Source organism: Drosophila virilis, chromosome 4 (genome assembly GCF_030788295.1).
Source record: "Drosophila virilis strain 15010-1051.87 chromosome 4, Dvir_AGI_RSII-ME, whole genome shotgun sequence".
In the NCBI taxonomy this organism is placed as follows: domain Eukaryota; kingdom Metazoa; phylum Arthropoda; class Insecta; order Diptera; family Drosophilidae; genus Drosophila; species Drosophila virilis.
Window position 1 is genome coordinate 14,532,787 of NC_091546.1, and position 16,865 is coordinate 14,549,651.

Below are 16,865 nucleotides of genomic sequence, written 5' to 3' on the forward strand. Positions count from 1 at the left end.
CGTCATTGTTGTTGTTTCTTATGGAATTTTTACCTCTAAACATTCTCCGCATAGGCTGTTTGTTTCAAATTGTTTGCCTAATCTTAAGTGTATACATAGTTCTTTAAGCACATGCGTTATATATACGACGAATATCTTCACACTTTCGACTAGCCTTAACTACAAGATACATACGATATATACACGATATATATACGATATATACACGATATACATACGATATGCATGCATTTTGACTAGGCAAATATTGTCTACAAATATTTCAGTAAATTGTTGTTGTTGAGCCCGAAGAAGATAATGCGAAAACGAAAAAAAAAAAACGAATGATACTCAAATTTATTATTGCATATGTAAAAAAGTATGGAAAAAGCGAAATAAAAGTTTAAAAAACTCTTAGAAAATTTCAAAGATTTATTATTGAATTATTTGTAAATATTCTGTGCATTAAAGCATTCAAGAAGTTTTACCATTCAATTTGTGGATATCCGTGAGAATAGACGGATTGAAAGAACTTATTGATTGAGAGATAGACAAATTCACAGATATGGGAATAACAGGATTGAAGGACTGCCAGATTGATGTATTGATCGAATGGCAGCTTGGGAAATTGATGGATTTACAAATTGAAAGATGTACGCTATTCTGGATTGACAGGTTTGCGTATTGATGGATTGATAGAAATATGTATTGGCATATTTACGGACATTGATGGATTGAAAGATATATACTAACATATTAACAAATTGAGGAATTTATTTGTCTTTCATAATGCACAAAGACTTTCAAATATATGCATATATTTCAGTTCTGTCAACTGTAGTTTTGAATTGCTGCAAAACAGAGTTGCCACATTATGCAAATGGTAACGGAATTTTCAGAGCATTGCCAGCAGCGCATAAGAGTTGTTACAAAGTCGCTTTTAAGCTTCAGTTTCTTAACTCTAAACTAAAATCAAAACAGAAATAAACAAGAATAATAACTATGCATAATTTCCAAATGCGTTGCCTTAAAAACTGAAATGTATTTAGCTCTTAGGTAAACAAATATTTGTTGTTTACTCCCCCCTCCCACACAAATGGTAAACATTTGCTCGCATAGTTAAGAGCTTACTTCAACTTGCAATTTTAATTGAGACATTGTCAGCACACTTTTAACTGCTTTAGCCTGCTCCTGTCTCTGTGCATATACACGTATCCTGTTCAAAGTCCAACCGAATACATCCATAGATGCTTTTAAACACACACACACAGACACACACATAGACACACACCCTCATACTCAACGACTACTACTCGGCCTGTCAAATGTAAGCGAACTTAAAACACATCGTTTGCATTTTGACTCCCCCCTTTCCCCTCGACGGACCCCTCAATCCACTTCTGTGCCTGGCAAACACTTAAGTGACGCTTCAGCTCCTCAACTATCAGCGTGAGTGTCTGTGTGCGTGCTTTCTGCTCCTCTTTTGTTGTTTTCCATTTTTTTTTTTGTTTTTGTTTTTTTACAATATAAACATCATTTGCGTTGTTCCTTTTGTTTTAGACTCGCTGATTTTGTTTACCTGTGCCTGGCTAACGGCACTTGTTCAAAAGAGAGCGAGCAAGCCGCCTGCATTCTCTTAAAGCCCAAAAGCGAAAGTCGTCCAACCCCAAAACGCCGAGCCACAGCATTGCCAGCTGCAAGCGACCAGTGAGTGTCAAGCGCGCTCTCTTTCTCTCACGCTCTCTCAGTTCTGTTCTGTCGCGCAAGCGCCGCGTGCCAGCATAAAGAGCGTCTGGCGGCGGCGGCGGCAGCTCTTGCCAAGCATTAAAGCGCCGTCCTGTGTTCAGTTGCGATTGTAATGTCAACGCAGACGGACATGCGGCTGGCGTTCGCGTCGCGAGTTGTGTGTGTTACTCATGAATTGAATATGTATTTTCGTTAGAGCCGGAGCTAAAAGAATCAAGCTTAAATAAATCATGTATATCAAAATCGAAGAAGCCAAAGCGTTGCAGCCAAAGATGAAATCAACAACCAGAAATTGCCAGTCATAAAAAAAGGGTTTGTGTGCGCGCTCTGTCTGTGTGTGTGTGTGCTTGTGTGCCGTGTATGTGTGTGCGCTGTGTGTGTGTGTGGTGTTGTGCTAATATTGTTGCCTATACAATGCCATGGCATTCTTAACCCCCCCCCCCCACCGCTCCCACTCCCGCTCAGCCCCGCGCACCTCTGTTGTTGTTGCGTACAATTAGAAGGCATTGCCAATCGATTTGTGTGAAAAGCCAAAAGCTCAAAAGGTGGAACACCTAAAGAAGTTAGTGGCAGGTGCGCGACGTCTGAAAAATGAAGTTGAAGTTGACGTTAACGTTAACGTCAACTTGCCAGTCATTCACAATAGGGAACGTGCCACCAAAAGGGACACAATATTAATGAAAAGATGTTGCAAAAAATGTCACGTTCCTTATTTGAATCCGCATCACGATAATAATCAAGCTGCTGCCCCCAACTCCAAGTTGACATGTCTAGAAGACAATCCCTGACTTAAAGTAAAGTCAAATTAAGTAAACGACTCAACGTTAACTGAAAGTTATTTAACTTAACTTTAAATAGTAACTTTTTTTAAGAACCAATTTTCATAATTGTGTATTAGCTAAAAGTTAAAGAACCTTAAATGATATATTCCTTGAATCAAGATGACATGACAGGCACCCTCTGATAATATTTCGTATCAAAGTCTGAGTTCTTAGCTTCAAAAATATCCCACACAGAAAACATAAATGTCACAAGATACACTTAACCAGAATAAGCTTTATTAGTAACAGAATAAGTTTTATTGGTTATAGAAACTTATGCCCAAAATGATATAGCTCAAGCGAAATTATATCTTAATAAAAACCAAAGCGTGCCAAATGTCACGTTTTCATTGTTTTGATAGCCCCCATCTTACCCTGCAGTGCTATAAAAGTGTTGCCCATTTTAAAAGAAAAGCTCTTAAATTTCGAAAACTTCAAACTCGCAAGTCATAAAACTCAACTCAACTTCATGATAAAGCCAAATACTTGATATAATTGTGAATAAACATAAAATAAAGAAAAACTCCTTACTTAATGCTGCTTTCGGCAGGGGAAATTTCAGTGAAATAAAACCCAAAGCACCGTAAATAGATAAAATATGGCTCGCCTCTCAAGCTGGACGATGCTACAAGTGAATAAAAACCCAGACCGGAAAACTCAGTGAAACATGAGTGAGTGCGATAGTGTGCGAGTGTCTGTGAAGCATATGCCCAATAAACAGATGCCCATAACCGTAAAGGGAAAGTGTTATGGCCATTTACCATAGAGGACGCAAGCATCCAGTGCGTTGTCCCTTTTTGGCCCAAAAAATCACAATTTATGACAGCAACTGCGTGTGCCGAGGAGTTTATATGTGGCCCAGGGAACTGGGCACAGCTCGATGGATCCTTATTAACTCGCTGCGTTTCTCTTTCGTCTGCTCCGTTTATGTCTTGCCGCTTCTGAAGGAAACCCAAGTGCTTCCGCAAAACATAACCAGAAACCAGAATCTTCCATAGCCATGGAAATCGAGAACCGTGGACGACATTCAACCGCAGCCATGAACAATGCCATTCCACGGAATGGCGGCTTCTGTGGTGCACTGCAGCGTGCGCCGCCGGCAATGCCGCCGGGCCTGGCGCGACGCCTCGCCAGCCGGGAATGCTATGGCGTTGGCAAGGTCAAAGTCATGCTGCGCGTCGCCGACAGGGCGGACAGCGCCAACGAGCCCGACTTCATGTCGCTGGACAAGAAGAAACGGCAGGTGACACTGACCGATCCAAAGAACGTCTGTGCACCCCAGGCCCAGGAGCGAGCGCCCATGGTGGCAGCGCCCAAGATGTTTGCATTCGATAATTTATTTACCGCCGAGGATAAACAGGTGAGCCAATGATATCTAGAACATAACTCTTCTGGAAGAATCCAAATCGAAGAGCTAAAATAAGCCTAGAAGACACAACTTTCAGCTAAATTAAAGCCTGGAACAGATTCTTGTTGAGAAGTTAGACAAGATACCTGAGGCTAACACCTGCTGATTCCGATACAAAATACAGGTGTAAGGTATAAAAGGAGAAGTTGCAAGAAGTTGTTTCAAAGTTACTTAACTCTATCTTAAATCATATAAAATGGAATTCTTAGAATTTGAAGTAGACTGAAAATGCTTTACGCTTTATCAAACACATTTCAATTCACGGAATTCTCCTTTCAACTTAGATTAACATAAATAAAGTTCATATATTAAAATCATTTTAAGAAATGATTCCTGTAAGGCTGTAAACTTTCTTCAAGATTATTCTATTGATTGATTATTGATTATCTATTGATTGATTGATATTGATTGATTGACTTCGGATCAACATAATATAAAATCTTTTATACACTGCCCAATATGAATCTGCTCTGTATCCGTTTTAATAAAACTTATGTTCGAGACTAACTAAATACAGACTGCTTGCCTGTCTGATTGACTGACTGCTTAACTAACTGATTGATTGACTGACTGACTGACTTGTATTCAGCAGCTCAATCTCAAAGATGGAGCTTGGAAATATTCCATACACACGATTTATTAAAACTTTTCTGTTTAAGCCCCGATCGGCTTCAAGCTCCATTTCAATCAAGCTTCCGTTAAAGAGTTTGATGAATTATGGAACAGTTTTAAAAAAGAAATATATCCAGCATACATATAACATATGACACAAAGTTAATTCAATAGTTCCGAAATAGGTGGAATGGATAAATGAACATTTCTTTCTCAGGCTATTCCAATATATAATAATTCAATTCCATTATATATAAACTGATTTCATCCATATTTTCTAAACATATTTTGATAAAACCAGGCATACATTTGTATGCCCAGATATCGAATAAAGCTAGTCGACCTCTATCTAACCTATGCCTATCTCGAGCGGAACCTCCAACCATATCATAAAGTTATCCAAGTTTTGTGGTCTTTATTAAGTCAAGAATACCCTATCCGACTTCTGTCTATCATTTTCTATATTCCCTTTTGAATGGAAGAGTCTGCGGCATCTTGACTGCGACAACCCGACTGAATAGCTATTTATCTCTCTTCCAGTCGGACGTCTGTGCGGCGGCCTTAAGCGAAGTAATACCCGCCGTGCTGGAGGGCTCCGATGGCTGTCTGCTGGCCATGGGCTATCCAGGCACGGGGCAAACGCAGACGGTGCTGGGCGAGCTGGGAGCTGGCGCTCTGGGCGCAGCGGCCTGTGCCATTGCCTGGCTGTACAAGGGCATACAGGAGCGACGACAGAAGAGCGGTGCCCGCTTCTCGGTCCGGGTTAGCGCTGTGGGCGTGAATGCGACCAAACCGGATGCTCTCTCCACGGATTTGCTCATCTCGCATGCGGCTGGTAAGCATGAAGGAAGCACGACAAGACGCCACCTGTTAGCTGGGAGTTTGGTGATAAAAAATGGGCGTGGGCATTAAAATGTTGCCCCTGGGCCAGCTGATGATAATGTCGGGCAGGGTTCGCAACCCCCCCAATTTGAATAAAGTTAACCTGTGAGGCATGCCCCACGCCCTTTCTACAGCCCATCGCCAATGACTGCTAACAACATGGAGTGTGGCATTTATACGCACATAAAAGCTAATGCCCTTTTCATTCACTCCATGACTCCAATACAGAATCTGACGACTCCCCGGGGATTTATTTGCGTGACGACTTCCTTGGCGGCCCCACGGAACTACGTGCACCCACCGCCGAACGTGCGGCATTATTTCTCGACTCCGCGCTGGCCGGACGCTTAAAAAGTTCCGGTCCCGGCCCTGGTCCCGGTGCCAATTCCGGCAGCTCCAGCTGCAATTCAAACTCGACACAAGCAACGCTGGAGTCGGCCCTCATCTTCACGCTGCACGTCTACCAGTACAGCCTGTCCCGCAAGGGAGGTGGTAAGTCCTAGCTCTCTCCCCCACTCTCTCTATTCCAGTTGTAGCTGTCGTTGTCGTTATTGTTGTTGTTGTTGTTGCTGCCACTCAAGTGGCCCGCTAAATGTTTCACTAGACGCCAGGCCATTAAAGTGTCGCATTTCTTTCTCACCCAAACCCAACCCCACAACCCACCCATATATCCATCCTCCCTCCTTTCAGTTGCTGGCGGTCGCAGCCGTTTACATATCATCGACTTGGGCGGCTGTGCGAATCGCAGCGGTGGTCTGCCACTCTCGGGAATTGGCAACATACTGTTGGCCATATTGAGCGGGCAGAGGCATCCGCCGCATAAGGACCACCCGCTGACGCCGTTGCTGAAGGACTGCCTGGCGCCCATCACCTGCCATGTGGCAATTGTCGCACATGTACTGCACGCCCAATGCTACCAGGACGCCCTGTCCACCATACAGATTGCCTCGCGCATTCATCGCCTGCGTCGACGCAAGCATCGCACCATGCCCATGCCCCTGGCCGTGGGCTTGGCCCAGAGCCTAGCTGCCGGCGGCGGCGGCGGTGGCTCCTCCGCTGGCTCCGGCGCCGATCCATCCAGCTCGGAGATTTCAGCGGACACTGTCATCTATATGGGACCCCACGATGATGCCACTGACGGCGAACATCCACCCGTTTATCTGCCCTCGCTCAGCCTCAACACCGCGGACAATCGCGGCCTGCTCGCCAAGCCAACGGCTCAACCTAAATCAAACTGTGCCAGTCCGCTGATGAAGAAGGCTGCCATCGAGAAGGGTAAGTGTCCGGGCTCTGTCAACCCCTCATGCGGCTGAGTGCTAAGCACCAATTGACGGGCTTTGCTTATGAGATTTTAATTGAAATTCCTCGAGTCATTAGATTTATACCCTAGAGACAGTCTACTAGATTACTTTCGGTAAAACGATAGCTTGTCTCGAATGGACTGTCACATATCAAAAGCGAGGCAGAAACCCTTAGCTAGACTCAAAGCTAGAGAGTTTTCAGAGGAAGGCTTCTCTTGGAATGTTTCTGATAAATAAGTTAGCTTCAATCAGGGCAAGTTCTTTGAATCGAATACACTTAAGTCCGCAAATGTTCGGGGAATTTAAACGATCTCTAAGATATTTAATAGATAAAACCTTCAACTGTCTGACGAGGAGTTTCTTCGGAATATTCCTGGTCTAGCTAAATAAAAAATCCTTTACCCGACGAATGTACTAGGAAGGTACTTAAGGAAGTCTTAGACTCACAATCAAGAAATTAGTTGATCAACTGGAAAACATAGCTTTATGTATGCCGAATCTTTAATCCGCATTTCTTGTTCCCTCGCCTCACTCATTCCTTCCACAGCCAAAAAGCTGCAGCCTTCTGTGAGCTCCACTGGCAGCCTGAAGCGCCAGAACTTAGCCGCCGCAGCTGCTTCCTCCTCCTCCCCAATGAACGCACACAGTGGGCTGGCCCATGAGCTGCTGCCGCCGCCGGGCTCACCCATTCCTAGACACATGTGCTCCAAGGCCTCGAATATGCCAACGCCGAAGGGTTCGCCGCTGCGCCGGCCACACGGCAACGCGCCAGGCGCTGCACTGGAGCAGCTGGAGGCGGGCATGCGACAGATCACCGAGGAGCAGTGGATTGACGGGCCACGTGTGTCCCGGGCCAAGGTGGCGGAGGCGCGTCACCTGATGCGCGAGGTGAACCATGTGAAGCAGTGCGAGACCTGGGTGGACGGACCCAAATCGCAATCGTGTCGCTCCCTGACCGCGGGCAACCTGCCAACGGCTGCCCAGACGCAGGGCTACGGCTTTATGGATGCGCACAAAAAGACCATGATACGGCAGTGGGTGGAGAACCAGACGACGCAAGTCTTCCAGAGCGCGGCCAGCAGCGTCTCCGCCAGCAGCTCGCCCACGGCGCTGCATCTGAAGCTGTCGCAGCTCAAGCAAAAGTCGCTGGAGCTGCCGGAACGGCCTGTCTTCCAGCCGGAGCCGGCGCCGGAGCTGCCGCCGTGCCTGGACAGCCAGCCGGATGGCGATGATCAGGACAGCGGGCCGTCGGAGGTGCCGCCCGCGCTGCCGCTGCTCGACGATCCGCTGGGCTCACGTGACATCTCCCACGACAGTCTGCATCGGATGCTCTCGCGGCACGTCTCGCGCGAACAGCTGCACGAATCGGAACTGGCCGCCGCCAGTCGCGCCTCCTCCGCATCGCAGCATCCCTCGTCGCAGCGCAGCATCGACTGCGGCCTTCAGGTGACCGAGGAGGAAATTGCACGCACCATGGCGCGCAGCGAGCGGGAGCAAGTGCATCCGCTGGCCGCGCTCAGCCACTGCGACAACCTGTCCTTTGTGTCCAGCTTCAACATGGCCTGCGAGTCCTTCAGCGAGTGCGGAGAACGCGCCAGGTGAGCACATCCCCCCAGAGATAAGATTTTGTTTTTCACTTGATTTTCGATTGATTCCTTTTCGCTGAGCGTACTTAATCCTTCACCCCTTCCTTCGTTCCATCTGCTTGCAGACACCAGTTCGATCAGCTGGCGCGCCTGCACGAGATCTTCACCTCGCAGCTGGCCATGGCGGAGGTGACGCCCTCGGCGGCGCTCTATCGCACGGATGTGGGCAGCGTGTTCAGCGAGCCCGCCTTCCGCTTCAATGTGGGCCAGAGCAGCGTGTGCAGCGAGCCGGCGTATCGGCTGACGCCGAGTCCGCCCAAGCAGCCATCGCACAGTCCCAGCCAGGGCTCGCTGCCCAGCCTGAATGGCATCATGGAAATCGCCGGCATGGATGACTATGCGCTGCTGCGCCAGCCGGATGGCGCCTCGGATCCCAGTTTGCCCAAGAGCGAGAAACGTTTTGCGCCCCAGCACGATGACATCTCTGAGCTGGAGGAGAAGTCCGCGGCAGCGGCAGCTGCTGGGGCAGCCGGTGTGGGCAGGCGCAGCTCGCTGGAGGATGCACAGCACAAGCTGAACGAGATCACGAATATATTGCCGCTGGCGGCGCAGTCGCGTCTGCCGCTGCTGCCGCTGAACACCAGCTCGGAGGCATACGACAGCGGACACGACTCCTCGACGCCGCGCACCTCCAAGCATTCGGGCATATCGCGTCGCGCCGAAAGCGGCTATCACAGCGTGGCCACGGTACGGGATTCGGATGAGAGCAGCTTCGCCTCGGGCATGTCGAAGAGCCAGCGGCATCGCATTACCATATCAGGTGGCGGCAATTATCAGCGGCACGGCAAGAAGCGCCAGCGCCAGGAGGGCAACAAGGGTCTCTGCAACTGGCTGCTGCATCCCTTCTCCTGCACCTATCCAGAGACTGAGGGCGAGATCAGCGACTTCTAAAACGCCAGCCAATCGAGTTGTCCACACCCACCAACTGAGAGCTAGTCCAGCATTTAAATGGCCAAAGAAACACACACAACACACATCATCCAGACATATGATGGAACCCAATCCAAAACAAAAAACATAAAAAAATCAACCCCATAAAAACCAGCGACTGATTAACTTTTACTTGGCGCCGGCTGCCACCAACGATTTTTAATTGAAGAAAACAAAAATCCATGCAAGAAGAAGAAAAAAACAAAAAAAAAAAAAACGTGAAAACTAATCTAATCTAACCCAACTACCTAATTATACCTATGCTATAAAGAAGGCGCCATAAACTCACTCACTCACTCACTAATACAAACGGGGCTTTAAGTATTTTAAGTTGCCAGCTAGCATAAAGAGAAAATTTCGCATTACGGGTAGTCACGATGAAAGAAAATAAAAAAAATAATTTATTAATTTTTAGAGGTCGAAAATCTTGGCAGCCTTTGGAAAGGAATTTAAGCAGCTTAACTACGCTTATTATTTAAGTAGGGGTAGTCCCAAAGGTAACAAACACAAAAACATATTAAATGCATTTTCAGGTTTTTCGGTTCGGCGCTGAAAGAGTTCAAAAATATATATTTTTGAACCAAATGAGTGCCCCATTTTATTAGGGGTAGTCCCAAAGTAAGCAAAGATTTTAATATTAATTGCATTTTCAAGTCAAATAAGATGCACAAAAATAAATTTTTGAGCATGTTGACTACCCCTAATATGCTATTGGGGTAGTCACAACTTGAACAAAAACATTTAAATACAAAATAATTTGAACATTTAGTTTTCAGTTTGAACTTAAACACTCAAGATTGCACAAAAAATGATTTTTTCAGCATTATGACTACCCCTACTATTTTTTAGGGGTATTCAAACGCTGATAAGTACTTCAAAAATATAGAAATTGTATTTTAATGCGCTCAAGATTAGGATTAAAGACAAAAATTCTTGCCACTAAGACTACCCCTACTAATTGATTTAGGTGTAATATTATGACTACCCCTGCTAGTAGGAGGCTTAGTAAGCTGTAATTGCATTGGATAAACAATCGACTTAGCCCAAGAATAAAGGGATTTTTGCCATCTTGACTACCCCTGCTGCATCTATATAAATAACATATGTACTTAATCAGGCCACAATCACTACAACTTTACAAAAAAAAAAAAAAAGCGAAAAGGAAAAAAAAGAACGCAGAGATACATTTATATACATATATCATATATACATACATTATATATATATATATATATATTATATCATAGCTATTTATTGTTTATTTTTTTGGTTATTTGTTTGGGTTTTTTGGGCCCGGAAATAAAGAGGAGAACGAAACGAAAGGATAAAGAAAAACATAAATGATAAATTGTATGCTAAATGTTAAATGTTTGCTTATTCAAACACTTTATTGCCAATTATAAGTTACAAAATGTTTAAATTAATTGTTAGTTAGCTAAAGTTATACATTTACTAAACAAATGAAAAATGAAAAAAAAGGACAACAACAGCCACGAATAAGAAGAAGCAGAACAACTCGAACCACTGACTATAAACGGTTTTTCGCAAGTAGACAAATGTTAAACATACAATTTTGTTGCCATTTTTGCCTAAATCAACTATGTTACAAAACGAAAAAAAAAAACGACGACGAAGCGTAAAAAATTCCACAAAAAAAAATATATATATATATTATAGTACATATATATATATATATATTTATCAGAGATATTATATAAGAAACGGGCGCAGCGAATGCAAGTTTTATGAAGCTATTTAACAAAATGAATCAACTAATAAACGCATAAAATTATATACATACATACACACATTATTAAATACATTATACGCCAGAGGAAAGCACCGGAAACGGAAGCGGAAGAGCATTAGGAAAGGCACGCCTGAAAGTATGCAACAGACTTTTTGCGCGCTTTTTTTCTCATATATAGCTAAATTTTTGCATCGAAAAAAAAACACACACACACGAGTATTTTATTTCAATAACATTCCTTCATTGCCTTTTTAGTCGCATTCATCAAACATAACAAATAAATAATATTATTAACGACAAAAAACTAAAAACAAAAAGAAAAAAAAAACGAAACATAAATCAACTAATTGTATTGCATTATTATGTATTTCGTATTATTATTCCAATTATCCAAGCGTAGTAATCACCATGGCTATACTTTAATCACCCCCGCCCCCTGCAGCCCTACCCTCTCAACACTCAACACTCCCCGTGCTCCTTACCCCGCTCCTTGCTATTAAACAAGATCTCAACATATACATATACATACCATATATACAATATCATATATGATGATTCGTCGACTTCGACGCCGAATACAGACTAATTATTTTTTATAATATAAACAAATCGACAGCTGGTTTTATTGCATTTCGGGTTGTGGGCTATGGCAAGGGGAATTGCGGGACCTCAGTTGGCCAAATAAAGTTGACGTTTTATAGATAGAGACATGTGCGCTGTCCGTGCCCACATATATCAAAGTGCCTGCCCGCCCCCTTGACTCTGCGCGGTAAGTGCCTGCTGAGGAAGGGTGTGCGCAGTGTGAGGGACGAGGGCGCAAAAGTTAAACAATAAAAGAGGCAGGCAAGAGTACAGATTTTGTATTTGCCAGCGCCGAAACTCTAAATACTCTCGAAAGTACGTTTTTAAACGAGTTGTTTTTACGCGAACCAAAAAACAAGCATATAAATATGCAAATGTCGCAAACAAACTTAAATCGAAAAATTCTTTTCTATTTCTATACAGATTCGTATGCCAATAATACCCTAACCCAAAGTTGTCTCGAACTTATACTCGGGTAGAGCAGTCCGTCTCTCACCCCGAGGTTGAGTTGGTCAGCTGAATTATCTTGCATCCTGCAGACGGCACTTGAAGACTTTATGAACATACGACAAGATATATATTTATATACGCTTTTATGCTTTTAGTATTAAAACCCAGTCAAGAGGATTTTCTCTTTTATAAAATCAAGAAAACTCTGGACTTGAAACCCCTGCGAAATGTTTCTTTAAGGAGCGCGTCATAAGGGAATCCTTTTAAGGTTCACTATATTCATTCAATTATATTTCTATTCTTTTTTATTTTAAATTACATTTTTATTCTATTTCTATATTTCAATTCTATTTCTATTCTATTCCAATTGTGAATTGTCGCTTTTCTTGCTATTCCTCTTTTCTTTTCCATTCTTAGCTATATTTTCTTTCTGTTCTAATCATATTTGTTATATTCTCCAAGTTCATCCTGGTTATATTCATTTCTTCCTATACTTCTTTTCTTTTGCTCGAATCTTTCCACATAGTTTTCCAACCCCTGCTGAGTTAGGGTATAGAGCAATAAAATGTGTTGGCACCTTCTGGCAAATGCCGCGCTACAATGCGACTACTCGTCTAAGTAGAGCTCCCACTCCACGCCCACCCACACACACACACACACACACCAATCTACAACCCCCGCCCCACACCCCTCGCTGGCATCAGCTCAGCCGCCGCCCCGCAGCGATTTTTCTTGTTCTGCTGGCTTTGCCTTTTGTCTGCCGCCCTTTTCGTGTCGCGCTGCGTCCTGGCAAACGTCGCCATTTCTTTTTGTGCTTTTACAACCCTCTTATCACGAAAACTTTAAATTTTCGCATTTTCGCAATTCGCAGTCACAAATGCAAATGCCGCCCCGTCCCGCCCCGCCCACGTCAAGGAGGTGGCCGCCTCCTTCAAAGTCTGTTGGCCATATGTTGCCAATTGAGGCGAAAATCGAAAACGCGTCTCTATGCGGATTGTTTATGACCCTCGAGCTTGGGCCAAGGGAGTAGGCGGCGCAGCAAAGGAGCATAGAGCCTTTGGCAGGACTTTCCTTTGGACCAACGATCAAGGGGAATGGGCTGCCTAGCTTGGAGCCTGCTGGACCTGTCGCCTTTTAATTATGGCTCGCAAATTATTTTCGAATTTTTCATCAAGCTGCGGAAATAAATGTTGACTGCAATTTCCCTGCCAACAGGATGCAAAGGATTCGAACCATATTTCTGCCTCTGTTTTTATTTTTGCCCACCTATTTTCCATTTACTGCTTTTTTTAATTTTCCCTTTTTTTTTTTTTAACCAGGTGCCGTCCAGTGCTCTGGCGTGACCTAAAAAAAAATATATTCACACTCACTTCACTTGTCAAGTTGAATAAAGCGACAGGGCAGAACGGGAAACGCGCGGTCCGGAAAGGGCCCAGATATAAATATGTAAATGTAAATAAATATATATATACATATGACTATATATACATATAAATATATGCATATGTCTGTGTGTTTATACTCATTAAAATATGTCGCACTTGCAATTAGAGTGTGTCATTTGGCAGCAAAGCGGTTAATCCAGACATTCAGATATTGTTAACAAGCCCGCATCCAGCCACATTCCACAAATGTTATATATATTAATATATACCACACACACACACACACACACACATTTAAGGTGCAGTTGAATTCTTTAATTAGTGCCAACAAAATTACAATTTTTTGCTGGTTCAACTCTCGCCGAGCCCAATTAGCTCTTCACAGCATATGTAAAAATTCCAATTAGACTTGCAAATTTTTTGCCCACTAAAAACAGAAATTGAAACTCGAAAAGAGACGGCAGTAGAGCTGGCTATATGCTATAGTAATTCGATTTGCGTTGACTACTAAACCTCGTACAAATCGAGTGAGAATTGTCGAACTAACACTATTTCGACATCGATTTTTATCGATTGCAAGTTATCGATTTCGGAACTCGTACTGCCGGGCACTAGAGGGAACTACGTTTACGTTTCTGAACTTGACGCGGATACAGAGAATGATGGTGAGACAGACGAATGGGCAGACGGACAGATAGATAGATGGATCAACAGACGGATAGATGGACAGACGGACGGACAGAAAGACAGTCGAATGGACGGATGCACAGACGGATAGATAAACGGATTGATAAGCACACGGATGGATGGACGGACGGACAGACAGATAGATAGACGGATGGATGGATAGACGAGCATGGCTAGCTCGCCTCGACTACTGATGCTAACTGAAAAATAAATACAAATAGTACTTTATGGGATCGCAGATGCTTCCACAAAACCTATATACCCTCTTTAACTAAAGCGTCAGGGTATCCTCCAGGCTTGCCATGTAGAATGTTTACCCTACACCTCCAAAAAGAAGAGGGAACATTGAAAATCCGTATACGAGCATTTTGTGTTTGTAGATCTGAATCTCGCTACCTTCCAGATATTGATCAGATCGAAATCGAGTTATTCAAAATTATTTGTTTAGCTCTCTCGTGATGAGCGAACCCATATCGAGCCGCGGGGTGCGCTTCATATACAATGCGCTCCTGCTGACGACATCCGGCCTGACGGCCAGAAAGTTGATGCCGCAGGAGCATCCTTTCGCCCTTGCCGCCTGCGTGGTGGGCGGCCTGGCCGCAGTGTTTGGTCTGTTGCGTGCCTTCCTGGACGACGGCAGCAGAAGAGGAGGAGGAGGAGGAGGCCGCGCCAGCAACAGCAGCAGCGACGGTAGCGAATTTCGCATGCTGCGCAATGTTACCCAGAGCATGTTGGAGCTGATGCCCCTGGCATTGGTTAACATGGAGCTGTATGCGCATTCGCTGGGCCTGGGCGCCGTTGCGCTGGCCCATGGCATCTTTGTGCTGCCGCTGCTGCTCGATCTGAGGTGCTCCGTGGTAAAGAATCGCAAGGATTGCGATCTGACCGAAACGTTGCGAGATCTTTTGGTATTGGGCAACATTGTATCGCTGGGCTTTCTGGCCGCCAAGGAGCGTAATCTGCTCTATTTACGCATGACCCTCACCATGTTGGTGGTCAAGTATTATCCGGTGCTGATGGACAGTGCACAGGAGGAGACCGGCGAGGATTTGATTGTCTGCGGCAATGCCTACTTTCTGCATGTGCTCGGCAAGGTGGCTGCCCAATGGGCGCTTCAGTAGAAAGCCGCGTCGCATCCACGCCCCCACCCCCCCTGTTCACTTCCAAAACACACACCCCGCCTCCAATTCGCACAACCCACAAGGATTTTGGGTTTCGAGCGTCATTTCAATTCCATGAATTTGTCTGGTCTTGTATTAAATTACCTTAAAGCACCTTTTCAATTGCTGTTCATGTTTTTCTAATTGCCCCTCGCACTCGAATGACCCCAGGCCCAGCTCGATGCACTTCTATGGCTTGCCTGGTGTGTCATGCATCGGGAATATGCATTAATCGACCTACAGCTGTTCGTCCTAACGAACGATGGACTGACAGACTGACAGACGGATTGATGAGCAACGCACAGCTCAGGCTTTAAAAACCGTTTGCCCTGTTGTTTTATTAGCGAAAGAGATTTACAGTATTCCACGAGCAAGTGTGGAAAATTGGTGAAAATTGGTGAAGTTTCAATAAAACATTCATATAAATATCTTATCCTTTGTTATTAAATATTTGAGCATTTATGTGCGCGTATGTGTCTACATATGTGTATATGTATTCATCTGTGAACATATGCATGTGTGTATTCCTCTGTGTACATATGCATGTGTGTGTATTCTTGCGTGTATATTTACACGCCCGTTAGAAATGCACAACATATTTACCTTTCGCAGCGTTCGCCAATATATTAAATTGCCCCTCTATGCAATTCTCATGAGCTTCTTATGTATATGAGCATATATGTGCGCTTATGTGTGCACATATGTTTGCATGTTTTTGTATGCATGCACGCATGTATGTATTTTGTGCATGTATATATATATGTATGCATCTATGTATATATTTTGCGTACATACTTAGGTACGTATAAAACGTAGCGCAAGCTTAACTCCAGCTGCGCTTGATTAAAAACCAACGTATTTTGACATATTACCCTTCTAAGCGATTCTCATGAAATCAAATGGGTTCTTCAGGCTTGAGTGCTTTAATTAAAAGCACTCTCACTTTAATTTACTGACTAGAACTCGCTTCTCTTTCTCTCACTTTCACTCTCTCTTCGCTCTCTTCTTTTATTCCTAGCCCGCTTGGGACCTCATTTGTTCTCTAAAACGCTGCATTTCTCCTACTTACAGACGACAATTAAGTCTAAGAAGTTTAAATTTATAGAAAATACTTTTGACTTCAACTCAATTACGCACAACTTCAGCTAACCCTTCGAAACGCGACTCATATTTGTAAACATTTTGGAATTTGTGAATATATATATATTTATATTGGAGCACCTTTTTTTTACTGCATTGTATTGGCATTTACTAAAAGGGCCGTTTAATCTAAAACCCAGATTCCTAAAGAGCTTTTCGTGTCATTCCAGTGGCAGTTCCAGTTGCCCCCCAGTCCGGGACAAACAAGGCTCAGCGCACGCTGCTTTCATGGATAACGATGCGGATATGCAATGGCAACACTTGAGCATGCCAAGCACGCGCCACGCCCCCAACTCCATAAAGAAAAATAATAATTCAACTTTATTTGTGCCACATACCTAGGCATGTGTGGGTGTGTAGGTGGAAGGAGGCTGTGTGTTGTGTGT

The 16,865-nt window shown here is 44.2% G+C and overlaps 2 protein-coding genes across 3 annotated transcripts; both read left to right on the forward strand.

The window, feature by feature from the left end:
- Nucleotides 1-1,839: 1,839 nt before the first annotated feature.
- Nucleotides 1,840-9,583, forward strand: LOC6628424 (kinesin-like protein GA13060). 2 transcript variants are annotated; one of them, XM_070209047.1, is made up of 7 exons: nt 1,840-2,037; nt 3,097-3,906; nt 5,107-5,401; nt 5,677-5,940; nt 6,139-6,723; nt 7,297-8,347; nt 8,461-9,583. In XM_070209047.1, the coding sequence occupies exons 2-7, from the start codon at nt 3,547-3,549 to the stop codon at nt 9,284-9,286; spliced, it is 3,381 nt and encodes a 1,126-aa protein (XP_070065148.1). In that variant the 5' UTR covers nt 1,840-2,037; nt 3,097-3,546; the 3' UTR covers nt 9,287-9,583. The 2 variants fall into 2 exon arrangements, with proteins under 2 accessions (XP_070065148.1, XP_002051863.1); XM_002051827.4 differs by having other exon boundaries at nt 3,494-3,906.
- Nucleotides 9,584-14,563: 4,980 nt separating this feature from the next.
- Nucleotides 14,564-15,462, forward strand: LOC6628423 (uncharacterized). The gene has a single exon (XM_002051826.4). It carries the CDS (start codon nt 14,638-14,640, stop codon nt 15,298-15,300), a length of 663 nt encoding a protein of 220 aa, XP_002051862.1. The 5' UTR covers nt 14,564-14,637; the 3' UTR covers nt 15,301-15,462.
- The last annotated feature ends 1,403 nt before the right edge of the window (nt 15,463-16,865 follow it).